The sequence below is a fragment of the Puma concolor genome, chromosome A2 (genome assembly GCF_028749965.1).
Source record: "Puma concolor isolate L17-30 chromosome A2, mPumCon1.1.hap2, whole genome shotgun sequence".
NCBI classification, from domain to species: Eukaryota; Metazoa; Chordata; class Mammalia; order Carnivora; family Felidae; genus Puma; species Puma concolor.
Genome location: NC_141668.1, coordinates 112,801,513 through 112,828,942, shown reverse-complemented (window position 1 = coordinate 112,828,942; position 27,430 = coordinate 112,801,513). Strand labels below are relative to the sequence as shown.

General features: G+C 42.1%; 2 protein-coding genes across 5 annotated transcripts in view; one reads left to right on the top strand and one right to left on the bottom strand.

The window, feature by feature from the left end:
* Positions 1-10,919, bottom strand: part of KBTBD12 (kelch repeat and BTB domain containing 12) — an 82,854-nt gene extending 71,935 nt beyond the window's left edge. Inside the window, exons 1-2 of one of the 4 annotated variants that reach the window (XM_025921601.2) lie at positions 10,722-10,919; positions 2,227-3,402 (exon numbers count right to left, since the gene is read on the bottom strand). In XM_025921601.2, the coding sequence (XP_025777386.1) occupies positions 2,227-3,296 (1,070 nt within the window). In that variant the 5' untranslated portion in view covers positions 3,297-3,402; positions 10,722-10,919. The other 3 variants (XM_086697279.1, XM_086697280.1, XM_086697282.1) reach the window with 3 other exon arrangements.
* Positions 1-27,430, top strand: part of MGLL (monoglyceride lipase) — a 252,960-nt gene that overhangs the window by 38,914 nt on the left and 186,616 nt on the right. The window lies entirely within an intron of this gene.

Sequence of the window (27,430 nt, the reverse complement as noted above, 5' to 3'; positions counted from 1 at the left end):
GCAGTTCTGGGCCAATTTTTATATTCTTCCCCAGAGATAACTGCTTACTTAGGGCTTGACAGGGAAGTTGAAGATTACATTCCTTTCCTAGAGGGCATGTCTGGTTTGTCACAATCTGAATGCAGAAACTTAATGCTAGTTGTTGTCTATGCAATTCTAGGTAGGACACCGGTCCCTTGAATCACAGTTGGAATTTTCACCAGTACTTTTAATTGTATTGGGTTTTAGAAGAGGAAGGAGGGCTAGGTGTCATGGATGGGGGAATACTGAAGTAAAGCCAATTTATTAGTATATCAATAGAACTAAAAGAATGGGGTTTTGGCTTACTGAGACATGGTTTAAGAGAACAAGCCAAGGATGAAATATGTCCCATGAGGGTTGGGAAGTACACGTTTTCTGGGCAAGCTTGCTAATCTGATTTTTGTTTTGATACTTTAAAATGAAAATGGGGAGGAGAAAAGGACCAGATAAAAGTATAAAACATATTATTAAGAGAAATGGATAGAACATTAAAAAGACTGACAAAAGAGGTTCAGCATTCACAGAGGTTGATAGTGTAAAGACAGCCCCTATATCCTCAACTGTTTGTATAACTGAAGTATGAGGGAGAGTTAAAGAAGATGGAAAGGTAGATCTTTTTTTTTTTTTTTTTTTTTTTAAAGAAATTACCTACTAGGGGCACCTCGGCAGTTCAGTCGGTTAAGCGTCCGACTCTTGATTTTAGCTCAGGTCATGATCTCATGGTTCATGAGATCGAGCCCTGCATCAGGCTTTGTGCTGACACTGCGGGGCCTGCTTGGGATTCTCTCTCTTCCCCTCTCTCTCTGTCCCTCTCAAAATAAGAAAGTATACTTAAAACAAATAATGACAGAACTGCAGCCTGTCTTGACGAGGAAGCAAAGTAGCAATCTAAAGAACCCAAGGTACCTGTACAAGAGGCTCTACGATGAAAAGAGGGACACTGAGGGATCTGATAGCCTGGCTCTGTAGTCTATACCTGATTATTCTGAGTAAGACTGTTCTTGCTGCCCAGGGACATGCTTTGTCCCCATGGGCATAGGGCCAGGTCACTCACCCAGGGCTCTGCAGTCCCTCCCCTATCACTACTAGGGGAGATGATGGTAAAAAAGGGACAGGCCTACAGTTCAAAAGAGATGATGGAGTGTTAAGAGATGACAGAAAAATAATAGACCTCTTAAGTCTTCCTCCCAACTTTGCCATGAAGAGGAACTACTTTCTCACTGAAAAGTCTGAACAAACCCTTGTAAGAGGGAACTGAGAGGGGAAGGATACTGAAGGAGAGCTTTTCTACCTAGTATTTATTCTAGGTGCCTATTTCTCACTTACCCAGTTAGCTGAAGACCTGAATGCTCACTGAAGACTTGCTGAATAAACAGTAAACAGACACATTCTCCTCACATACAAGACCTATGCTACCTCTTAGCAGACACTCGTTCCTTTTATGATTCTAGGATTTGAAGCATTCTTAGACCACAAACATTTTACACTATTGGAGGTTTAAGAAAGATCTACAAATTAAGAATACAGAGTGAAAACTGATAGATAATTAGTAATTTTTGGTTGAGAAAAAAAAAATTACTTGTTCCTCTGAATTATGAACTAGAAAATCAGCTCAAAGGAGTCAATAAACTTTTCTTCTTGTTAAGTTATATCAACAAGCTCTTCAAAACCTAATCAGTTACACACTTTATTTTTTTTAAAGTTTATTATTTATTTTTGAGAGAGAGAGAGAGAGAGAGAAAATGAGTTCAAGGGGCAGAGAGAGAGGGAGAGAGAATCCAAAGCAGGCTCTGAGCTGTCAGCACAGAGCCTGATGTGGGGCTGCAACCCACAAACCATGATATCATGCATGACCTGAGCCAAGTCAGACACTTAACCGACTGAGCCACCCAGAGGCCCCTCAATTACACCCTTTCTTTTGGATCAGAAATGAAAGCTAAGCATGAAAATACACAACGGAGTCATAATATATATACATTTACCTTATAGAAATCCAGCTGTATGCTCTTAACAAAAGGAGAAAAATAATTTTAGAATGTGGGTGATTTCATTATGAATGATAATACATATGTAGAATATGACATTACGGGGTAATTTTGACTACATGTAATTAAGATATGATTGCTCCTTGGGAAGTATTTCCTTCTACTGTTGCTAGAGTCAAGATAATTAAAACCAATTTACAAATATTTGCTAGATACAAACCTATATATTTCAACATTCTTGTTCTTTTGTCTAGCGAGTTTGGAGGCACTTGCTTCTCCGGCCACAATTATAGTGTTGTTTTCCGTGACGACACCAGCACACACGGTTCCCAAACCCTCTCCATACTTGGGAGATGAAATGAAATAGGTCTTCCGTGAAGCGGGATCATAACAAAAACTGGCCTCCCCATAGTTCCTGTGTCTTGACCTGATTCCTGAAGAATTGTTGCCAATGCAAAGCAAAAGACTAGTAGTCTCCATGCCATAACGGAGATTTAGAGAGTGCTGCTGGGGTGTCTTGATGGCTTTGAATGCATTTTGAATGATGTCAATGCAAGCTGCATCACACAGAAGCATTGTGTTCCTTTTTAGGGCTTGTCTTAAAAAAGAAGGATTTATAAGTTCCAATCTGACCTGCTTCAAAAGCTCAACAAGATGTTCTGTGCGCAATTCTTGGTTATGATTTACCCATCTCAGGACTAAGTCCAGGATGCTCTCCTCCCTGGATATGTTCAAGTCATCTGATTTAATAAGCGTCAGAAATTGGTGTGCTCCGATTTCTAGTATTTCTTCATGTAAGCTCACCTCAGCAAAGTGCTGATATAAATATTTCTTCGATTGATCGGATAAATCTTCAGCTCCAATCTGCTTTGCAAAATAATAGATACCTACACAGTTCGAGGCATCCATATGGTCCATCATGTATTTTTGACACACACTAAAGATTTCTTCCATCTGCATAAAGTAGGCAGCCATAGCTACGGTCTGTACATTGGCATTGTTGATCTCCAAAGCCGCATTGTACATGTAGTTCAATATCACTGACACACTTTCTGCTGTAATGTCATGAAGTATGACTTCCCTTTGAGTACATTCAAGCAGTCCACAAGTGAACATAGCTTTGAAATAAGGACTAAATGCAGCCAGGACCAGCCTGTGGCAAGGAAATTTCTCCCCTTCTGCTATGAGTACTACGTCAATCATTTCTGCTAATTCTTTCATGTTCTTAACTTTATTCAGTAAATTCAAGCTATGTTGGTATTTTTCTTTTCCCTCAGCCTTGAACTCCATGATACACTTTTCAATGTTTCTAAGTAAGTCTTCTTTAAATTTAGCTTGATTCTTGTGGGGCTATTTGCATGTCTGATTACTCACAAAGCAGAGATGTCCTGTAACACTCCTGAGGGAGAGAAAAGAATGTTTTCTTGTAAGAAAAAAATTCTCTGTAATTTAAATATGGAGCGTTAGTACTAAGAAGTATTTGTAAATAAATATTATCCATTCCAAACAGAGTTTAAGACAACCACTTTTGTGTCTAAAAATAATGCCATTGATTGCATAAACAGTAAATTATTAACTACTAACAACATTAACCTAATCAGCAGCAGAGATTTTTCTAGGAGGGCTGGAAAGTCCTCCCTTCCAAGGTGAATGGAGAGAGAGGTGATAAGCTGGCATGTTTTGCAAATACATTTCCAGTTACCAAATACAGCTGGCCGGCAAACAAAGGAGGCAGGGGCATCAGGTAGCCTTCTCTCTGAGGAGATGCATCATTGAAAATGTTATGCACACCCTCCCAAAGAAACACACCCACATGTTTAATGGCCACAAAACCATACAGGATGGCTGAGAAAGGAAGTCCATTAAAGTTCTGTGCAAACTTTTGCTACGGGGCAAACAACTCAAAACAGTGCTTTGCAAAGCATAACCAAATGTCTGCTGACCTGAGAATTTACAATACTTGAAACTTAGAACTAACTCATCCTAAACTTAGAAAGGACCCCAAAGCCAGCCTGTGTCTCTTTCCCCACTCCTTGCTCAGCTTCTCTTGGTTCCTGACTTCCTCATGGCGTAGATGGACTCACTTCCGCCCTTAAAAAGCACTGGTCTAATCAGAAGTCTCTTTAAGCTCGTCTTCACCTTGCCCAGAGGAATGGTAACAGGGTATTTCAAGGGAGTTAAAGAGCTGTTTGGATTTAAAGAAGGGCATTCTAGAGTCAGCAACCCTCACGCGAAGAGCAGATCTCCAGGCCCCATCACCCTCTGTAGTTCTTACTTGGCTATTAGCTGTAAGCAATAAGAATAAATGATGGTAGGAAAGTTAGTGTTAGGAGTTAAGAGAGGAAGAGAGGTGATTATTTCAATCACGTGAAAGCATAATTTGTCAGCTATAGAGGTTGTAAATTTTCTACATTTCTGTAATCCTATCAAATCTCGATGAGATTTCTCCATCTCCATTCTCACTGTGTCTCAATGAGCAATGGCACTTGTTTCAGTGTTGAATGAAAGTTCATTTCAGGAAACAAGTGTTTAGGCATGACAGGAATGTTTAAGTATGTAATGGCAACTATAAGACCTAAAAATCACTGCGCTGGAGTGTGTGGAATTATAACAACCAGCCAATCTAAGAGTCTGCACAGACTTCAAATAGGAATAAAACCCTCTTTGCCAGATTTTCCAGCATTAATGGCTCAGCTTGATTTCAATAAAAGCTTAAGGCTTTCTTTGTGAGGCCTTGCAGGTTAAAAGTGAACCTCTGCTTTTTACTTTCATTTGTTTTAGATTTTACAAAGAGAATCCAATTATCGGTAATTAGGAGGTCATCATATTTCTGAGCTCTCCTACACCACATTATGGGTAGCCCAAATAATATTACGTGGGCTTCTTTGTACATAAACACATCAATTCACTTTATAGATGGCAGCTGTTACCTTGAGCTGAAAACCAGAAAAGTTTCCTCATAAGGAAATAAGTGTTAGAAAATTTCTACTATTCCATCTGTAGGGATACATAAGAATCACTCAGAGGATAACCAATCCCAGTGCTGGAAAGCCAAGAGCAGTTTCCAGATAGGGTCACTAGATCTAGTATAATGCAGGCAGTTAAGACTCGTCAGTTTCTAAAGTGTTGACCTTGATGCTGCTAGGAAGAAACGAGATGCTGGGGACCCAAATATTATGACCATAACCCTAGGGTTTTGTATTTTTGAGGCAGGAACCAAACCACCCTTGTTGAGTTTGGTGGCATAGGGCTATCTTAATAAAAACACAGGCAGCATTAGTTTCAAAGAGAGTTAAAAAATGGACTAACTAGTACAATATGTTTGTTTTCTTTATAAACATAGTAGTATCTTATAAATGACTTTACAGTGGACAATGTTGGGTTTCCCCCAGAATCCCAACCTGCCTTCTCTTGGAGTCAATGGGGTAGGGCCACTGTGACTAGTTCAAGGATGGTGTGAGACCTGAGGTTGGCTTCATCAGTGTGAAGCTCACGTCTCTGGTTCGATGGTTGGAGGTGTCCATGTGTCATATAGATGAGAGGTCTGGACTGGCTACAGCCACGTCTCCATAAGCCAGCATGAGGACAAAGCTAATACAGGGAAGAAGGCAGAGAATAGAGAGCGACGGGTTCGAAACATGCTGTACATCTGTATTTTTCAGGTTTCAGTGACAAACCATTTCCTTTACTGTTTACGCTAGTTTGAACTGGGATTGCTGAACTGATACTCAAGAGTCCTTATGGTACAAGTGGCAGGTGCAAAAATATCAAGAAAAGGTTGCCTAAGATGCTTGCAGTTGTATATGTTGTAAAATTTCACTTTCGTTATGTTCTTATGTTTTCTATTATTACATTGTCAAGTAAAAGAAAGATGGAAACTTCTAGCTATCTTCATTTCTTCATGACAGAAGACAACTATCACTAAGTCACTCTTCTGAGTTTACCTCTTCTCGTTAAATGGCCACAACATTTTACAGGTGCAGGAACGGAGTCTTGAACCCAGTTCCATCTGACTCCAAAGTCTGTACTCTTAACCATTCCCTCTTGTGCAAGTGCAGACAAACTAGGGCCACAGACTAAATATTTCAGGCTCTGTAGGCTCTAGGGTCTCTGCGCAGCTCAACTCTGCCATTGTAATGCAAAAGCAGCCAGAACTGATACATAAACAAAGGAGCCTGGCTGTTTGCCAGTGAAATGTTTTAGGGCTATTGAAACTTGAATTTCATATATTTTCATGTGTCACGAAACATTCTTCTGATTTCAAAAAAAAAATTTTTTTAATGTTTATTTATTTTTGAGAGTTAGAGACAGAGCATGAGTTGGGGAGGGACAGAGAGAGAGGGGGAGACACAGAATCTGAAACAGGTTCCAGGCTCTAAGCTGTCAGCACAGAGCCTGACACAGGGAGGGCTCCAACTCTGGAACAGTGAAATCATGACCTAGGCCAAAGTTGGACGCTCAACAGACTGAACCACCCAGGCACCCTAACATTCTTCTGATTTTTAAAAGCTATTTAAAATTATAAAATCCATTCTTAGCTTATGGGCTATATAAAAACAGGCCACAGGTCAATGACTCTTGCTCTACTGTTATAAATAAATCCATTTTCTAGATCATGAGTAGGACAATATCCCATCTGGGTGCCTATTCTCCACTTCTCTGCTTAAACCCAGCTGGGGAGTTTTGAGAAGGGTAATGGTCAGATCCCTATTTCAAAATGATCATCTGATTTTTCCCAAGGTCCCCAAAGAGAAATCAATTTCTTGCATAAATACTTTATTTGGATGCAGCTTGTCTGCCCCAAACATGGGCTTCAACAACAACAAACACTTTTAAAACAAAAATAACTGTTACAAACACGATGAAGAAACATTTATGAATTTTTTAGATGCATGTAAATATTTAAGTACCCCTTCCTTCCAATTGCCTTTTACACACCTCCTGAAATATGCTCTAAATTTCTATGGATTTATAGACCAAATGAATTTGCTGATGGAAACCCTGAAAAATACCCAAGCAGTTAAACTCACCACCATATTTCAAAGACATTCTCAGCATTGTTTCCTGTATGTATAAGGTGTAGAGAAGATACTGGCATTGCAGTGAGATGGCTTTGAAGGGACACCAGTCCTGGCTTTGCATCTGTTTGGATACTTGCTATAATCCTAAAATTATTTAACCTTTGAAAGCCTTGGTTTGTTCATCTGTATAATGGGCATAATGTACATAAATAAGGTAGTTAGGTTAGTTCTTGGCATCCAAGTGCTCAATAAATGGAAATTACTGTTATTTTACGGTAGTATAGCAGGGTGCAGCTCAGAGGCTAGAAACGTGGGCTTTGGCTGGGATTACTGAGGCCTGGGTTTGAATCCCTGCTCTACTATCTAGTGACATGAGCAAGTTTCTTAAGCCTCGTTCAGTCTTTTAACTGGAGATTAGCTTTGAGAATTATATAATAGTCGGGAGAATTAAATAAGGTCATGCATTTATAATATGTAATTTGCTTGGTAAAATCTGCTCGGTAAAGCTGAAGTAGGATATACCTGTACAAATAATTTTCTAATAATAACGATGTTTGGGTCCATATACAAACTGCTTGTGGGTACAGACACAGCTCATAAATAAAAGAGAGCTGACAGAAACTTTTTCTTGTAATGAGGGCAGAGAGGGCATTCTCCTTTCATCAGCAAAACAAAACTGTATAAATGTTCTCAATGATATCAATGGGAAGTTATTCTCTGCTCCAATTTATAGAAGACTGAACTGGTGCATTCATATTAATAGTACCCATAATAACAGAGAAAAATGAGTAGCGAAGATAAATACAAATCACAAGAATAATGCCTAATTACTCTGCAAATCCAAAATGCAGTTATACCCGTGTCCAGTATATTTAGTTTTGAGAGATGGACTGCTACAAATTTTAATGTGGCATAAAAATGTTAATTTAAACTGCCAATGATTTACTTTTATGATGTTTGATTTTATAATCTTTACATTACCTTTTCCTAAATAACAAATGATACATGACCTTCTTCCATGTGTTGAAGTCAAAACTAGTTTAAATTTAATAGTAGCACTGTTTGAAATGGCAAAACTTTGGAAATAACCGAAATATCGATTAACGTGAGAATGGTAGTACATTCCCTCAAGAGAATACTGCACAACATAAACAAAGAACTTCTCTGTGAGTTTGAAATTACATCAAAATAAAAAGTTAAAAATGCTATATACATACAACTGTGGTGGAATATAAAGAAATGAAGGGTAATTATAAAACAGACCAAATTCAGGATAGGGTTGCCTTCAGGAAGTGCGAAGGAGGGGATACATTGGAGAACGGCACGGCACGTGTCACGGTGAGCACCGCATAATGTACGAAACTGTCCAATCTCTACGTTGTACACCTGAAACTATTATAACATTGTAGGTCAAATATACTTCAATAATAAGGATTAACAAAATTTTTCCTGAGCTTCTTTTCACCGCCAGCACTCCTTGTTCAAACATATGAGGTCCTTCACAGTCTGGCATCTCCCAACCTTTCCTGCTTCATCTCCTGGCTTTCCTTCCTTATACTTCTCAATCTTTCAGTAGTACCGAACCACTAACAATTCTGATGCAACTTGTATCCTCTTCTGGGTTGCATGTCTGTATAGCTTCCCTAGTCTCTAGGGATGTGTGGAGCATTTATCAAGCCCCTCCATGATTCTCATTTCCAGGATTTCCCTGGAAGATCCCTATTAAATTTTTGGCCAATTCTCTTGTCTGCTGCTATCCTGACCAAGACTAAAAGCTTAGGAGAGATGCAGCCTTTTCCCATTTGTCACTGTGAGTGTGGGTTTCCCACCCTTCACTCCCAAACATGTCAGCCCCCCCCCCCCCCCCAGTCAAACAGAGATGCTAGTTTTCATAGGTAGCCCAGTTTGGTAGAAGCATCGGGCTGAATCAAGTGGGGTGGGAAATTGGGGCAGCTCAGGAAAGAGGTGTGGAATATCCTTCTCCCCCTTCCATCTGTTCCACCTGAAAAAATACAAGTGGCTCTTCAAAATTTAGCTCAGACATCGCTTCCTCCTTGCTCCTGCCTTGAACACAGTGATTGTTGCACTGTTGTTACTGCAATTTATTTATGCAATTGTCTGCCTCCCCTTTCAATAATGAGCACATTGAGGAAGGGAGCTCATGTTTTAATCATCTCCATATTCTTAACCTCTGTCCCCAATGATGCCTGGTGCATTACAGTTGCTCAATTAAGGTCTCTGCAATTTTATGAATGTTTTGCTTAGTCCTAAATTGTAAGTTCACGATAACCTTTTATCCTTCTGGTTTTATATATATTATTAAACCACCACCTGGAAGATTTTGTTTCTACATTTAAAAGTTGTGCCTGATTCTTCAAGTTGCTAATCTATTGTCCAAGTCAAGCAAACGACCCAGAATCATTAACTTGATTTCCTTGCCTAGAACTTGATGCACTGTGACACCCACTTCTCACTTCTAATTTTGTTACCATGTGCTCTCAGGAATTTGGCCCCACTCTCTAGAGAACTGAAGCCGAGATCACAAATTACCTGCTCAAAGACTTTTTTTTTTTTTTTTTTGCAAATTAATTGTCAACAGGCAAAACTGACACATTGCAGCATCTATTGAAAACAATGGAAGAAAGGGCAACAGTGGGCCGGCCCTTCATTTCCATGGCGACAATGGGGTGCAGGACCTGAGCCCTCCGTTGCCACCTCTACTTCTACTCTCTGAACAAGGTGGCACTTCTACTCTCCGGTCCGCAGCCCCCATTATCCTTTTACTGGGACTGGAGTGTCTGTCTTCATTTATAATTCTCCTCACGCTGTTGCCTTTCTCCTCCGGCCTTTTTAGTTACCCTACAGCCACTTATTTGTGACCCCTGGCTTTCACCATTCCACCCCCACACATTACTTTGCCTCAGCATCACAACAAGGTGCAGACACTGGTAGAAAATGGCTCAGAATACCCGCACCACCCTAAATGCACTCTGAGTCTCCCACTAGTAGGGAAAAACACCTGGTTCACTTAATAGCAATAATCCATCCCACACACTTGGGTGTTTAAGAACGGCCAGGCATATGAGTGATAAAGCTAAATAGGACATGTTTCCTTTTGGCTTTCCTTTGAGGAGTTCACAGTTTTGCGTTCTCTGGGCACTTTATACTTTTCAAAGTGCTTTAATGTGCATTATACAGTAGCTCATTAGTTCCTCTTAAGAATCACGTGGGGGGTGGGGGACGCAGGGCAATTATATTCCTGGCTTTCAAGTTAAGAGAGTTGCCTGGGGATACTTTTGATACGTACAGAAGCTTTTTAAAGTGCCAGGCACTATTCAAGGCTCTAGGCAGACAAGCAGGAACGGGAGAGACGGAAGTGTCCCTACCTTTACGGAGCTTGCAGTCTAGGGAGGGAGGCAAACAACGTAGATAATTCAGAGAATGATGCTGCCAGGACAATGGATGCTGTGACATTAAGGAGGGGAGAGACCCCTGGCTGGGCAAAGACGGTCTCGTTGGGAAGCGAATGCTGGGCTGAGCTGTGAAGGCAGTAGCTGGCCCCTAGGCCACCGGAGGGAAGCGCAGAAGGCCCCGCAAGTGCCAAGGGCCCGGAGGTTGCCCCCAAGTCCGGCCTGGCCCTTAGAGCTGAGACAAGGCGCTCGAGAGGCGCCCCTGTTTCCTCTGTCACCGTTACTTACTTACGAGCTGCTGCCCCCCGGCTTGAGGCACGGCCCCCACTGGCTCCGCAGAGGCCGCAGCGATGGCGCCGCGACCTGGCCCTGTGGCCGCGTGGACCGAGCCAGATGGGCTGGGGCGGGGCGGCCGGCGGGCTTGCCCGGCAGGCACTGCCCAATATGGGCCTGTGCGGGCCCAGCGATATAAATAGACGGCGCTGGGAGCCCCGGGGACCGACGGCCGGCACCCTGCGGAGGGGGAGGGAGGGCGCTGGCAGCTCCTCTAAAGTGACAGGTGCCCGCCCTGGCGCTCGGGATGAGCCGCTCTGCGCCTGCGCGGGCCGTCCGCGAGGCTCCACGACGGCAATCCGCTGGCCCCGCCTCGGGCCGCTCTGCGCCTGCGCGGGTCTTCCCGCGCCGGCCCGCGTGCCAGGGCGGCTGAAGGTCTGCCAGGACTGGGCGAGGTAAAGAGAATCCGGAGACGGAATTTTTATAAATGACACATCTCTTCGTTTAATCTCTTAAGAAAATGCAAAACGACCCAAATCCACTACGTGTGGGCTCACTGAATGTGGGTAGGGAGTAGGGTTGCCAGAAAAAATACCGGCTGCCCAGTTAACTGTAAATTTTAGATTCTCAACCAACAGTTTTTAAGTATATGTCCCAAATACTGCTTGCGGGTTTTGTTGTTCTTGTTCTTGTTTTGTGTTCTGTGCTTTTATTTGCTACATCTGGCAAGTCTACCTGGAGACCGGGAGCTCCGTGACCTTGGGCCTCAAGTGGGAGGTCCCCTAGAAGCCTGAGAAAAGACTCATTAGTTATGCCCAGGTTTGGGGTAGTGCAGGAAGGAGGAATGTTCCCTGGAGGCAACTGTTAACAGAATATTTACTGTGTGGATAAGGCAGTAGTATGAGGCCAGACAGTTGAGAACAAAACAAAATTTGTTTTTGGTGGTAATAACACAAAGTTGTTATCTTACACAAATTTATTTCTTGTAGTTCTGGACGTCAGAAGTCCAAAATGGGTCTCTCTAAGAGCTAAAAGCAGTGTCCGCAGGGCTATACTTTTTTTTGGAGGCTCTAGGGGAGAATCTGTTTCCTTGGCTTTCCAGCTTCTATTAATTGTACTCATTCTCTCTGTAGCTCATGGCCCCTTCCTCTGTCTTCAAAGCCGGAAACAGAGTTGAGTGTTTCCCAGGTTGCACTTTGCACTAACTCTTCTGCATCTCTCCTCAGGTTTTTGTGTTTGTTTGTTTTTTACTTAAATTATGGTTGGTTAAATATGCATAAATGTTTCCATTTTAACTATTATTTATACATAAATTTACATATATACATACATTATACAATACATATATACATATATTATACAATAAACATACATATAAATTTCACCATTTGAACTATTTTTAAGTGTGTAATTCCGTGGCATTAAATATATTCACAGTGGTGTGCAGCCATCTCCACTAGCCATTTCCAGAATTTTTTCATCAGAAAGAAAAAAAGTTTCCCAAGCAGAAACTCTATACCCATTAAACAGTAACTCCCCATTCTCACCCTTGCTCCCCTGCTCCCCTTCTCCCCCCCAGCACCTGGAGACCTCTATTACATTTTATGTCTCTATGAATTTGCCTATTTCAGGTACTTCATATAAATAGAATCATGCAGTATTTGTCCTTATGAGTCTGGCTTATTTCAGTTAGCATAATGCCCTCAAGGTTTATCCATGTAATAGCCTGTATCAGTATTTCATTCTTTTTAAAGTTGAATATTCCAGTGTGCATGTGTGTGTACATGTGCCATATTTAAAACAAAACAGGGGCGCCTGGGTGGCGCAGTCGGTTAAGCGTCTGACTTCAGCCAGGTCACGATCTCACGGTCCGTGAGTTCGAGCCCTGCGTCGGGCTCTGGGCTGATGGCTCAGAGCCTGGAGCCTGTTTCCGATTCTGTGTCTCCCTCTCTCTCTGCCCCTCCCCCGTTCATGCTCTGTCTCTCTCTGTCCCAAAAATAAAAAATAAAAAATAAAAAACGTTGAAAAAAAAATTAAAAAAAAAAATAAAAGTAAAATAAAACAAAACACATTTCATGTTGGTAAGTAAAATTCCTTAAAACATTGTAGAAGCTCATGTCAATCCTTGCATGCATTTGTAGTTACATGTACGTATTATAGCTCTTTGATAAAACTCCTCTCTAGATCTCTTGACCTGATAGCCCCATTAGGTCCTTCTACACCTGATTCTATTCCTGCTTTTGGTTTTGTTTACCAGATGATTATGCTAAGCTAATGAATCTTTTTTAGCTTGCCCTGAAGACCCTGTTTGATTTCCTACGTGGCTATTTTATTTCATCTGTTTCATTGGTCTCTAGAGGAAGTGAGTCATGGTGTGAAGGGCTAGGGCTTCCGGTCCATCAAGAGGCTAAGTTGGAAGCTGGGCTCTCAGGGACTTCAGCTGATTTTCAGATGATTTTCCAGATGATTAATGAAGGACTAATATTATGAAATATACTGATTAACCAAAAACTTATTTTAAGGAACATACTTCTTGAATAGATTACATATAACTATTTACTCAGCAGTGACTTACTGCTTCATTTTCAGCCTTCAATTTCTTACAGTGTTGAGTTGCTTTCCAGTATTCCTTTGGGCATATTTTGCCATTTTGGTTTAATTTATTCCTCCTTAAGGCTAATCTACCAGTGTCTGGCTCTCTTTTATTGTGATTTGCCTCTGGGCAGCTTTTTCTTAATAGAGAAGTTGTTTTTTTTTTTAATTTTTTAATGTTTATTTATTTTTGAGAGAAAGAGAGAGAGAGAGAGACAGAGCATGAGTGGTGGAGGGGCAGAGAGAGAGGGGGAGATACAGAATACAAAGCAGGCTCCAGGCTCTGAGCTGTCAGCACAGAGCCCAACACAGGGCCTGAACTCTCAAACTGTGAGATCATGACCTGAGCCGAAGTCGGACGCCTAACCGACTGAGCCACCCAGGTACCCTGAGAAGATACTTTTCTCCATACATATCCACTCCCATCCCATGACATCTCCACCTGTTAAAGGAAAAGTACATACATCTGAACTATTCCTGACACAGCACACTGGTTCCTATCTTTTTTTTCTTAAAATTTTTTAACGTTTATTTATTTTTGAGACAGAGAGAGACAGAGCATGAACAGGGGAGGGTCAGAGAGAGAGGGAGACACAGAATCTGAAACAGGCTCCAGGCTCTGAGCGGTCAGCACAGAGCCTGACGCGGGGCTCGAACTCACGGACCGCGAGATCATGACCTGAGCCGAAGTCGGACGCTCAACCGACTGAGCCACCCAGGCGCCCCTCCTATCTTGAACTATATCTATAATTTCGCTCGATCAGTTCCTCGATTAGAGGAAACTGTTCTTCTAAGTGAAAAAAATGAACAACCAACCTGATTATTTCAAACTTAATCTGTCCTCCAAAACAGCCTGCCACGGAATGATGAATGGGTACATACCAGTGTACCCGTTCATGGATCAGTTTTCTTTGCCTTTCCGTGTCTTCATTTTTACTTTCCTGCTGTAGTTCTTTTGCTGTATCTTCCCATCCGTGGAGTGATATTTTTGAAATATTACCTGTTTCTTCCCAACTCCTTCCTTCAGCATATATCCTTGTGATGCTTTGCTTCTCGATGCCATTTCAAAAAGTTAAAACTGCTCTAGGCTTATTGCCTCCTGTGGGTGGAGAAATCAGGACCTCAGAAAACCTAGAGGGAGGGAAATTAAAGAAACGCCATCTTCTGATTCCAGAAGCCTAGGCTCTTTCAAGAAAGGAATGAGTTCTTAGAAGGAAACCTAAATTATGTTAATGGATCTTCTTCCCATACCCCTTTTCCCAACTGAGAAGCAGGGAGGTCTCTGGAGGAGAAGTTATAAAGGAGACCCATGTCCTGTTCCGCCGGACTAAGTGTGGGGAGGTTTGCAAGATCTGAGAAGACAGGGAACTGATGTCTCCTTCATTGAGAAGGGTTGTCGGGGGGCAGCCAGAACCCAAAGAGAGGAAATGACTCCATAGCATCTTGGATAGCAAGGGCTTAGGTAACCCTTCCAGAGACCTGCATATCCCCCAGGCCCCAGTGGTGGAGAGAGCCATTGAACCAGAGAGGCCCATGCAGACAGGTACATGGAGACTCTTGCAAGACCAGGGACCTAGGGGCAGTCAACCTCTCCATGGGTCAGTATAGATAGATGACAGATATGGAGCGTGGGAAGGCACACCCCTTGGCCTGACTCTAGTGCATTGGTTAGACACCCCTGTGCCCCAGAACATAGATGGGACTCTGGGGAAAGGGAAGGTTTGGCCATCCTGGGAGCACGGGAACTTCAACTAGAATGTGTTGGCACTAATAAAGTAGTGTTTGACCCATACTGTAGTTTGTGGACCGTAGCAACGGAGGGCTTGACATACACAAAGTCTGGTGCAGGAAAACGAGCAACAGCAGAAGTGGTTTGTCACCCTCTGAGGGATGGAATGCACAGAACCTCAAGATCGTTGTTTTTGTTTTGTTTTGTTTTGATTTTTCCAGAGAAAGACAGAGCATGCACACGAGCAGAGGAGGGGCAGATAGAGAGGGAGAGAGAATCCTAAGCAGGCTCCACACTCAGCGCAGAGCCCAGTGCAGGGCTTGATCCCGTGAACCGTGAAATCATGACCTGAGCTGAAATCAAGCATCAGATGCTCAACCGACTGAGCCGTCCAGGAGCCCCTAGAGATTATACATTCAACTTTAGTTTTCGTGAGCAGCAAAGAGCAACTTGAAAGGGAGAGCTAAGAAACAGGACCCAGAGTTATCACTACCGTATCACACTGTTGACATAGGTCTTGTCTGTGGCTGGTTCCCTTCTCATCCCGAATGTTAGCCCCCTGAGGCCAGGCAGTAGGCCTGTCTCCTTCATTGGTGGATCCTCAGCACCTGAAAAAGTGTCTGGCACAAAGTTGGTGTTCAGTACTTATTTGTACAGTGAAGGAACACATGAGCGGGTCAGAGCAGTTGAGGTGCAGGTGGTGGAATTCAGTCTGGCTAGGTTGGGAGTGCCCCTGAATCGGGCTTGGATGTTAGAGCGCTGGGGTGGTGGGGAGGGAGGGCAGTGTGTCCCAGGGCAACAAACAGTCAGAAGAAGTGCTCCTGTCACCTGCTGCTCTGCCCCATGAGGGGACAGACTCAGAAACTTCCACAGCTTGCCTCACACTCTCCCTTGACACAGGACCTGGATTCACCTCGAGGTGACTCGACTCACCTCCACCTCCAAGTGTCCTGTGGGTGCCACTGATTGACAGAAGCCAGGTCACCTGTCCACACCCTGGCTTCGAGGCAGTCTAAGAAATGGAATTTTAAGAAAAAGGAATTTTGGGGCGCCTGGGTGGCTCCATCAGCTAAGCATCTGACTCTTGGTTTCGGCCCAGGTTGTGATCTCACAGTTCATGAGTTCAAGCCCTACATCGGGCTCTGTGCTGACAGCGTAGAGCCTGCTTGGGATTTTCTCTCTCCTCTCTCTGCCCCTCCCCAACTCGTTCCCTCTCCCTCTCTCTCTCAAAATAAATAAACTTTACAAAAAATATTTTTTTTGTACTTTCCAGTTCTTATAGTTGGAGGGTTGGGACACATTTTGCCACACCTCCTCATCCTGAGGTCTGTGGGCTGTGAGGAACTTAGCCACCACCCCCGAGAGGGCCTAGAGGGCTGGAGGTAAGTGTGTGTGTGTGGAGTGGGGGGGACGGGGTATTCACCCCTGCAGCTTCAGGCTCAGCACCTGTAGGTGTGGGAGGGTGGGGTCCCGGGCAGTTGCCATCATCTTATTGTCTTTACTGGCTGTTTGGGTCTGAAGGACTCAGCACATTGTTGCCTGTGGCTGTCATATGGTGCCATCCTATAGAACTTCACACTGTAGCAGGTGTATACACCTGTCATATTTTCCCATCAAGCCCAAAAGCTCCCAGAGGCCAAGGGCTCTGTCCTGTTCACCTTTGTGGCACATTCACATGCCTGCCTCAGGCCCTCCAGAGAATAGATGGTCAGGGGATGTTTACTGATTGGGGTGACTGAGAGGTGAAGCTGGTAAGTGACAGGAAAGTGGGGCTGGGGATGGGACACCCGGTATCCTAACCTGACACTGCTTCTGAAGGCCTCATGGCCTCATGTAACGCAGACTCTTGGAGGATAATAATAGGCAAAGTGATAATTCATCTGCCTCTCACAGATTATGTGGAGGATGAATGAGGACAACTAACAGATGTGAACAAGGGCTTTCATAAACGATGAAGTGACTCCACGTCATTTTCCCTAATGAGGCATGTGTTCTTAAATGGAAATTCCCTTCTCCAAAGATCTTGAAAATGAGACAGAAATCCATTTCTTCCCAATATTTATTGCATCCTGTCTTGAGGCAGAGATCGGACCGTATTTCTTTCGGAGGCTCTTCTGCTTTAAGAATCCATCACAGGGAAGCATGGGGAATGGAGTTAGCTACCTCCTAAGCCCTGCTTCCCCACTTTTGTGATGATAAACCATGCTCAGACAGTCCAGCCTTCCGCCTGCAGGTGTTCGAGGCTGCGTGCTAAATCTAATAGATTTGAGGGGTTTTGACAGGTCATGAACTTTCTGAAAGCCACATTTCCCTCTCTGTATCCCAATATTATTTCGTTTTCCCCAGCAATGAAATCCTCAAATCCTGAGTATATGAATAGTCAAATCTTGCTGTTTTAGGCAGACTCCTAAGTGGTTTCTTAACACAAGCATGACCAATTGTGATTGTTGGTTCCATTATTATGCAGTGACCACTATTTATACCATGTGTAAGTTAAGGTCTATAGAGATTTAGCCACTCTAACAAAGAATTTGAATGGTAGTTCCCTAAAGAAGAAGGAAGTTAATTTTTCTTTCGTGCCTAATTACAGGTAGTAAAGAAGCAAATAGGGCAGTGTGTTAGGCTGCAATAAACAGGGCTCAACATTTCATGGCTTAACATAATAGGAATTATCCTTTGCTTATGCAAAATTCTAGGCATGTATTCAGATCATCAAGGTAGCTGTCTTTCATCTAGTGGTTCTGGGACCCTGGCTCGTGGCAGCACTGCTGAGGGCCCCTGGGTGTTCATCTCCTGGCCAGCCAGAAGGGAAAGGATGAGGAAGAGGGTACATAGCAGGTTTGCGGATCAGGCCTCAGAGGGGCAACTCTCACACCTGTTCACATCCCCTTGGAAAGGATTTTGGCGCATAGCCATCTGTCACGGACCAACTGGAAGCGGAGACACTGAGTGCAAACCAGAACTTGTAAGAGCAGGACATTAGTTCCTCCAGATATTTGGAAAATGGAGTTCTGCGTTAGAACCATTTGGGAAATGCTGCGTTCCATGTCCCTTGTTGAAGAGTCAGAATGCAGGATGAAAGGTCCTGATGAATCCTGCAGTAAAGATGCAAAGCATTTCCTTAGGCGTTCTTGACTCTGGATCTACAGTGTGAATATGGGTATGCGTATGATGCATGCTGAGACCCTGTGGGGCATACCTGGGAAACAGGACCTCAGGGTAAGTTAGGAATATGTCCAGATAGAAGCTGTAAGTCAAGACAAAGGCAAGAACCGAGAGACACCCTTGGAAAGGGGGGAGATTCCAAGTGTCAGAGGGGTCAAGGCAAGGAGGTGGGAAGGAACTGGGAATGAAAGTAGCACAAACACCTCCCAGCCTCCCAGACCTGCTACAGACAGCTGTGAAGGAAATGACAGAGTGCTGTCGCTCCCAGAAGTCACGGCTGTCTCCTGCCTGGCGCTCTCACTGCTGGGGCTCTGACTCCGTCCCCAGCAGGAGGTGGTGCCCTGATTTGTGGGTCTTGTGAGCCTTGCACTTTGCTTAATGCCTCCTACCTGGTTCTCTTTTAATCCTTGCGCCATCCAGGAGTCTGTATGGGGAATGACAGGGTGGTGCCCCCTGCCGGTGAGGGAGCCGGCTGCGGAACCCCGCCCCCTAATTCTATATCTGTTACACTAGCTGTCTCATCATCATCCTACTGATTATTCTCCCTTTGCAGCTTTAGATGGTCCCCAGGTGTGAGAAGAGGGTCTCATGTTGTCTTTTCCTGATAGAGTTGAACAGAGCAAGGCTTTGTGGCACTTTGCTAGAGATCCTCCCCCCCACCTCTACTGTTAGGGGTTGAATTGTGTCTCCCTAATTCATACGTGGGAGTCCTAACTCCCTGGCAACTCAGAATGTGACCTTATTTGAGATAGAGTCTATACAGAGGTAATCAAGTTAAATGAGGTCATTAGAGTGGGTCCTAATCCAATATGACTGGCATCCTTATCGAAAGGGGAGACTTGGACACAAGGAGGTAGCCCCGCGAAAGTGAAGACCACCATTGACAAGGCAAGGCAAGAGGGCTAAATAGACCCAGTTCACATTGACTGCTAGAGCACACAGTCTCTTCTAAATGTTCATAGCCCATCTATTTGAAGATTCATTCCAGGATTTCCCCGAGGATCAAGTTCATCAGTCCGTAATGATCCTCATCCACTTTGTATAGACCCTGCTAAACAGACCCTGCCCTGTGTGCCCTCAGAAGGAACCTGCTGCCCCTGCCATCACCTTAATCTTGGACTACTAGCCTCCAGCACTGTGAGAAGGTAAATTTCTGCTGTATGTGGTACTTTGTTACAGCAGCCCTGGGAGACTAATCTTCCACCTCCGCCCCAAGCAGGTTGTGTCTATACTGTGAGTAGTGGTGATCAGGTTGCTGTAAAAATGCTCTCTGGGGTTTTTTGTCTTCTTATCCATGAAGGTATTATGGACAACTTAGTCAAAAACTTTGCCTACGTAGGGATACACTGTGCTGGTGATCATTTCTTTAATTTACTTTGGAAAGGAAAATGAGGTTAGCTTGACCTAATTTGCGTATATATATATTTATTTATTTTTGTGGGGGAGTTCACATTGACTGCTAGAGCACACAGTCTCTTCTAAATGTTCTATTTGAAGATTCATGCCAGGATTTCCCCGAGGATCAAGTTCATCAATCCATAATGATCCTCATCCACTTTGTATCAATTGCAACACTTGCCTATCAGGAGACTTACCAGCTCTGAGTTCCTTTAGGTGGTTGGATTCTCTCGTTCTGCTGGCTCTCCTGTCTTGGGGACCCTTCTCTTTCTCCTCTCATTTTGAAAGAATTTCAAACGTACAAAACCATTTCAAGAATATTACAATAAATTCTCAATGTATCTTTCACCTAGGTTCACCAGTTACTAACTTTTTGCCACACTTACTTTCTCTCTCTCTGTGTGTATGTATATGTAATATATATATTTATGATCTATATATATGTGTATTTATATACTTATAATTTATATATATACATATTTAATTTTACTTTTATTTCACATATATTGTGTTCTGAATATTTGAGAGTAAACTCCAGATATTGTGACCCATTACCCTTAAACACATACACATAATTTTAAGAACAGGAATATTATTTTACATATCCATGGTGTGATTGATTTTCAAAATCAGGAAGTTTAATGTCAATAACAAAACTTTTATTGTACCTACAATCTGTACTAACTTTGTGCCTAAGCCCTCATATCACCCCTTATACAATTTTCACAGTGCATTTGTTGTCGTATCTTTTCTCCTTCCTTTAATCTGCTTCTGTGGAAGCAGAACATTTCCTCAGCTTTCCTTTGCCTTTCATGACCTTGACCGTTTTGAAAAGTTCAGGGCAGTTATTTCATAGTGTCATTCCAGTTTGGGTATGTCTAATGTTTTCTCCTGCTCAGACTCCAGTTGTGCACTTTGCCATATATAGGTTTCATTTTAAGACCATTCCCTTCCTGGGGCACCTGGGTGGCTCAGTCAGTTAAGCCTCCCACTTTGGCTCGGGTCACGATCTTGCAGTTCGTACCCCATGTTGGGCTCTGTGCTGACAGCTCGGAGCCTGGAGCCTGCTTCGGATTCTGTGTCTCCCTCTCTCTCTCTGCCCCTCCTCAGCTCATGCTCTGTCTCTCTCTCAAAAAGAAACAGACCTTTAAAAAAATTAAAAACAAAAAAGACCATTCTCTTTACTGAGGAAGATTTGAAGAAAAATAATAGTTGCGTGTAGTAGTTCTTTCTTCTATTATTAATCTGTTTTCACGACTTTTCCCTTATTCCAGAACTTCCCCTCCTTTGTTCTCATTGCCAACATGGTTGTAAAAGTCTTTTGTGATGCCATTAACAATTTTCATTGAAATCAAACCAAATAAAGTCTCCATCTTCATGACTTTGTGTTGGAGGTACAAAGTGGTTTTGCTTTCCCTGTCTGGGTTTGAATCCTCATTCTATTATTCCTCTGTTGCCTCTTCTTGGACAAGTTTTCCTAACATCCTTGAACTTGAGTTTCCATACATATAAAAATGGTGAATTACGGGGCGCCTGGGTGGCGCAGTCGGTTAAGCGTCCGACTTCAGCCAGGTCACGATCTCGCGGTCCGGGAGTTCGAGCCCCGCGTCAGGCTCTGGGCTGATGGCTCAGAGCCTGGAGCCTGTTTCCGATTCTGTGTCTCCCTCTCTCTCTGCCCCTCCCCCGTTCATGCTCTGTCTCTCTCTGTCCCAAAAATAAATAAACGTTGAAAAAAAAAATTAAAAAAAATTAATTAATTAATTAATTAATTTAAAAAAATGGTGAATTTAAGCACTCAGCTTGCAAGACTATTGAACTGAAGAAGGTAACACAGGAAGTGACAAGCACATGGCACATAGTATGTGTAAAATGCTATTTCTGATTTTCCTTTCCTTCCTTCTCCTGGCTGCAGGTGATGCCTTGTATCTATCCCTGGTGTAGTATATGCCCTCGCGCACCACCAAGACCCCCCATTCAGTGCAGAGCTACATTCCACCGACTGAGTGCTGGCTGCTGAGGACCCATAGCTCAGTCCCCTCCAGAGGAGGTTTCCCCCCTCCCTAAGGGCAGCGATTGGTTGTTGAGGGTATACAAAGGCCCTCAGTTTGGGACAGATCTGAAGAGCCTTCCCAGACCCAGAGCTTCCCATGGGTTACTTGTCTTTCAAGAGGCAGCCTCTGACCTTAGATTTAAATTTAGGTCATTCGTTTTGGGAAAAAAAGTTACTGAAAAATATACCTATTATAAATATTCAATCAATACTGAAAAGTTCAAAGGAGTGAGTAAAACTCACCCAAACTCCCAATAGTTTTGTGTCTTTCCATCCATCAAGATGCATGTGTGTGTGAGAGTGTGGGCAGTGCATTTTATACAAATGAGATTATGCACTACGTGCTATGCTATAATCATGCCAGAGACCGCTGGTCTTTCCATATCCAGCCTCTTCTCCTCCCATAGTAATGTCATTTAGGCACATGACTTCCTAGAATGAAGATGTCATCTCCCAGTCTCCCTGGCAGCTGGGTACAGTCATATGACTTACTTCTGGCCAATGGCACGTGAAAGATAATGAGGTGGGCAACTTCTGGGTCAGGTCCTCAAGGAGGAAGGGACATGGCTGCCTCTTGTCCCTTTTTCCTTCCAACTGATGACAGTATAAAGGGCTTTTAGCAAAAACCAGCAGACCCCGTTATGTCTCGATGGACTCACTTAACATTTTATATGTTGAAGGGAGCCTGGGTGGCTCAGTCAGTTGAGTGTCTGACTCTTGAGTTCAGCTCAGGTCATGATCCCGGGGTCATTGGATTGAGCACCATGTTGGGCTGCATGCTCAGTGTGAAGCCTGCTTGGGATTCTCTCTCTCCCTCTCTCTCTGCCTTTCCCCCACTCACGCATGTCCTCTCTCTCTCTCTAAATAAAAAAAAAGTAATAATTAAAAAAAGGTTATATGTTAACTTCATTTTGTTTTGGTAGTTGAGGTTTAGATCTGGTGTGGGAACCGAGAAGTTGCACTGTGCCGAGACTAACTTTGAGATGTCTATGAGACGCCCAACTGGAGATTTCAAGGATGCCATTAGATATGTCAGTCTGGTCCCTCATAGGAAAGAACTTTCTTTCCATCTTTTACCTTTAAGCTCAGAAAATTACACGCTCAAGGGGTGCCTGGGTGGCTCAGTTGGTTAAGCTTCTGACTTCGGCTCGAGTCATGATCTCGTGGTTCGTGGGTTCTGTGCTGACACCTCAGAGCCTGGAGCATGCTTCGGATTCTGTGTCGCCCTCTCTCTGTCTCTGCTCCTCCCCTGCTTGTGCTCTCTCTCTCAGAAATGAATAAACATTTAAAAAAAATTTTTTTTTAAAAGCAACTTCTTTCATCCCGTTTCAAAAGTTTTTATGAATAATTTTATTTTCTTTTAATGTTTTTTCAGGTTCAATGTTTAAAAAGGGTTTTTTTTTAATTTATGAAAGTATTATATTCAATAACAAAAATCAAGAAAATACAAAACATTATGAAGAAGGAAATAAAGATCAACATGGTTAATGTTTTGGTTATATCCCTTCCATGCAGAGTTTGTAATATTGACAGAAAATATTTTTCTTTCCCCTTGTGTGAGATTTTTACTTTTGTTTATGGTACATTTTACTAGAGAAATTTAAAGTTGTTATGTAATCAAATGTATCAATCTTCTCTTTTTTGGGCCTCTGGGATTCATACACTTAGAAGACCCCTCCCCTGAAACACACACCAAAAGATTATAAAAACGTTCTCCTGCTGTATTTTCTAGTCGCCTTTTGGTCTTTGTTTTTTACACTTACAGCTTAATACATCTGGGATTGGTCATGGATAAAGGAGAGTGTTCATTTTTGCCCTCAGTGATGCAGTAGTTTTCCTACCGCCATTTATTAATAATTCATTTCTTTCTCCCTAATTTGAAATGCTACCTCAGCCATAAACTAAACTTCCCTCTGTCATTGAATCACTCTCTCAACTTTCTTTTCCCTCTCTTCATTTCAGATTTCTGCCTCTGCCTGTAGCGTTACCACTCTGTTCTAATGGTTGTATCTTTAGACTATGCTTTACCACCAGCAAGGGCAAATAAATGCCCCTTTATTACATTAAAAAAAAAATTCTTGGCTTTCCTTGCCCATCTATCCATCTTTTTTCTCTTTTGAAAACATTGTTTACAGAAAATTTCATGTAAGCATAGTGAACTAATTCGTCGTACCCCAAGGAATAACAACAGAAGCCTTTTGGCCAGCATTGCTGTAGACAACAACACCATGCACTTGTTTAGATAATAGACACACTGTTTGCCAAAAGGAATCACATTTCTTTCTCTGATGCTTTGACAATTTATAGACATGTCAATAACATGGATTGCAACTTTTGGTGTCTGCTTGGTATGGTGCCCAGAGCTACCAGAATACATGTGACTGCTTTTCACCGGTGTTCCTTTTGTATCAGTTTTCTCTTTCTCTTTTTCTTTTCTGGCAGTTGGAAGTATTGTGAGGAATTTCATTGTGCAGACAGCTTTTTGAGCCTCTAATAATTTTCTTCTTATAGATTCTTAGAAATGGGATTTCTTGGGCAAAAGGAGTATATCCTTTTTTGGGCAGGGGTTTTATAATATTTTGTAGTTTTTTTTTTTTTTTAAGTTTTCATCTTGATTCTAGTTAGTGAACATACAGTGTTGCATTAGTTTCAGGTGTACAATATAGTATAGTGATTCAGCACTTCGACCCATCACCTGGTGCTCATCACAACAAGTGCACTCCTGAATTCCCATCGTCCATTTAACCCATCCCTCTACCCACCTCCCCTCTGGTCACCATCAGTTTGTTCTCTATAGTTCTCTATAGTTAAGAGTCTGTTAATTGGTTTCTCTCTCTCTCTCTCTTTACCCCCTTTGCTCATTTGTTTTGTTTCTTAATTTCCACATATGAGTGAAATCATATGGTATTTATCTTTCTCTGACACATACCCTCAAGCTCCATCCATGTCATGGCAAATGGCAAGATTTCATTCTTTTTTATGGCTGAGTAATATTTGTTGTGTGTATGTGTGTGTATATATACCACATCTTCTTTATCCATTCATCAATTGATGGACACTTGGGCTGCTTCCATATCTTGGTTACTGTAAATAATGCTGTAATAAACATCAGGGTGCCTGTATCCCTTTGAATGAGTATCTTTGTATTCTTTGAGTAAACACCAAGTAGTGCAATTACAGGATTGTAGGGTAGTTCTATTTTTACTTTTTTGAGGAACCTCCATATGGCTTTCCAGAGTGGCTGCACCAGTTTGCATTCCCACCAACAGTGCGTGAGGGTTCCTTTTTCTCCACATCCTTGTAAACACCTGTTGTTTCTTGTGTTGCGTTTAGCCATTCTGACAGGTGTGAGGTGATATCTCATTGTAGTTTTGATTTGCATTTCCCTAATGATGAGTGATGATGAGCATCTTTTCATGTGTCTGTTGGCCATCTGGATGTCTGCTTTGGAGAAATGTCTTTTCATATCTTCTGTCCATCTTTAAATCACATAATTTTTTTTTTGAGGTTGAGATATATAAGCTCTTTATACATTTCAGATACTCACCCTTTATTGGATATGTCATTTGTGAATATCTTCTCCCATTCCATAGGTTTCCTTTCAGTTTTATTGTTTCCTTCGCTGTGCAGAAGCTTTTTATTTTGATGGAGTCCCAATAATTTATTTTGCTTTTGTTTCTCTTGCCTCAGGAGACATATCTAAAAAAAAAGTTGCTATGGCCAATGTCAAAGAAGTTACTATCTATGTTCTCCTTTAGGATTATTATGGTTTTAGGTCTCACATGTAGGTCTTCAATCCATCTTGAATTTACTTACTTATTTATTTATTTGTTTATTTATTTATTAAAAGAAATTTTTTTTAACGTTTATTTTTGAGACAGAGAGAGAGAGAGCATGAACAGGGGAGGGTCAGAGAAAGAGGGAGACACAGAATCTGGAACAGGCTCCAGGCCCTGAGCAGTCAGCACAGAGCCCGATGCGGGGCTCAAACCCATGGACTGCAAGATCATGACCTGAGCCGAAGTCGGACGCTTAATCGACTGAGCCACCCAGGCGCCCCCATCTTGAATTTATTTTTATGTGTGGTATAAGAAAGTGATCCATTTTCTTTCTTTTGCATATTGTCCAGTTCTCCCAGCACCATTCGTTGAAGAAATGGTTCTTTTCCCATTGGATAGTCTTAAGGTGTGCAGAGTTTACAGTCAGGGTTTTTCCCAGCAGCCTGCACCCACAGGATGTGAGTACCCAGCGTCTACATCTTGGCCACCACCAGCCTTTGTGGTCTTTCCTCTGTGCTATTCTCTTAGGTGAGAGTTGTTATCCTGTTTTTATTTTTGCTTTTTACTGTTAATAAAGTTGAACATCTTTGCATATGATTATATTTGTATTCTTTTGTAATTTTTCTTGTACAATGTATTTGCCCATTTTTATGCGTTTGCTTTATTATTTTATTTATTGCTTTATTTATTTGCTTTGTTTTATTATTATGGGTTTGCTTTTTATTTATCATTTGAGGCTTGAGATAGAAATAACAATAACTTTTTTTGCTGTAATACATTACAAATATTCTTCTCCAGCCCCCTTGTCTTTCAGCTTTATGGAATTTTTTAAAGTTCTGTTGTTGTTTTCTGGGTTTTGCAGTATGCTTAGAAATGTTTCTTCTAATCCCCAGATTATTTTTAAAATGCATCAGTTTTTCTTCTAGTGTGTTTATGGCTTTGTCTATTTAAAATCCTTAAATTTTTGACCCATTTGGGATTTATTTTGGTGTCAAGAATGACGTGGGCATCCAGATTTATTATTATTTTTTCCCCCAAGTGTTGAGTTAGTTATTCCAATTCTATTTATTGATCACTCCATCTGGAGTGTTCTGATTTAAAATTCTAACTTTCTCCTGTATCAAATTTCCTTATTTGCTTCTGTCCATTTCTGTACTCTCTTTTTTTCTGCTGCGCTGTCTGTTTGTCCTGTCATGGTAACATAATGTTTCAGTCCTCATAGCTTTATAATATTCTGTAACTCGTGCTAGGATAAGTTTCTCTTTGTTGTCAATATTTTCTTGACCATCCTTGTATAACTTTTTATATTTCAATTTTAACATCATTTTGTCAAGTGTCCAAGAAAATTCACTTTGTCATTTTATTTAGAATTGCAAAAAAAGCCCAATATATTATTTGGGGAAATAAAATAATTTTATCATCTTAAGTATTTTGTCCAAGATTCAGACATACCTTTCCAATTGTTGAAGACTTCCATTACGTCCCTCAGGTAGTGGGTTTTTTTTGTTTTTTTTTTTTTGTTTTTTTATGAAAAATGCCTCTAGTTCTTGGCCTGGGTGGATCTCACTATGATAGGGAAAGATAGGATAAAATAGGCAGAGGGAAAGGTTACAGAGTTAAGGTATGGGTGTGGGAGGAAACGCCTATTTTGGAACAATGCTGAGGAGCTTTTGACCTCAGCAAACCCCGTAAGAGGGCCTAAGGTCCCTCTTAAGAACGTAACAGACACCACCTACACCCCCTCAGGTTCTCCTCAGGAATTTGGCAATCAAAAGAGCTAACTAAAAAAACTAAATCATAAAACTAATGTTATAGGAGGGACAGTATGACCAATCTGACTCCTCACACAATGGAGTTGAGCCAATCAGGAATGGACCACCTAGCACCTAGAATGATCCACCCAGTAAGGGTAGAACCTGAGAAGGAATGAAGGGGAAGGGAAGGGGTTGCTGACCAGAACCTTGTAAAACAAGGACGCTGGTCATTTTATTGAGCCTGCTGCTCATT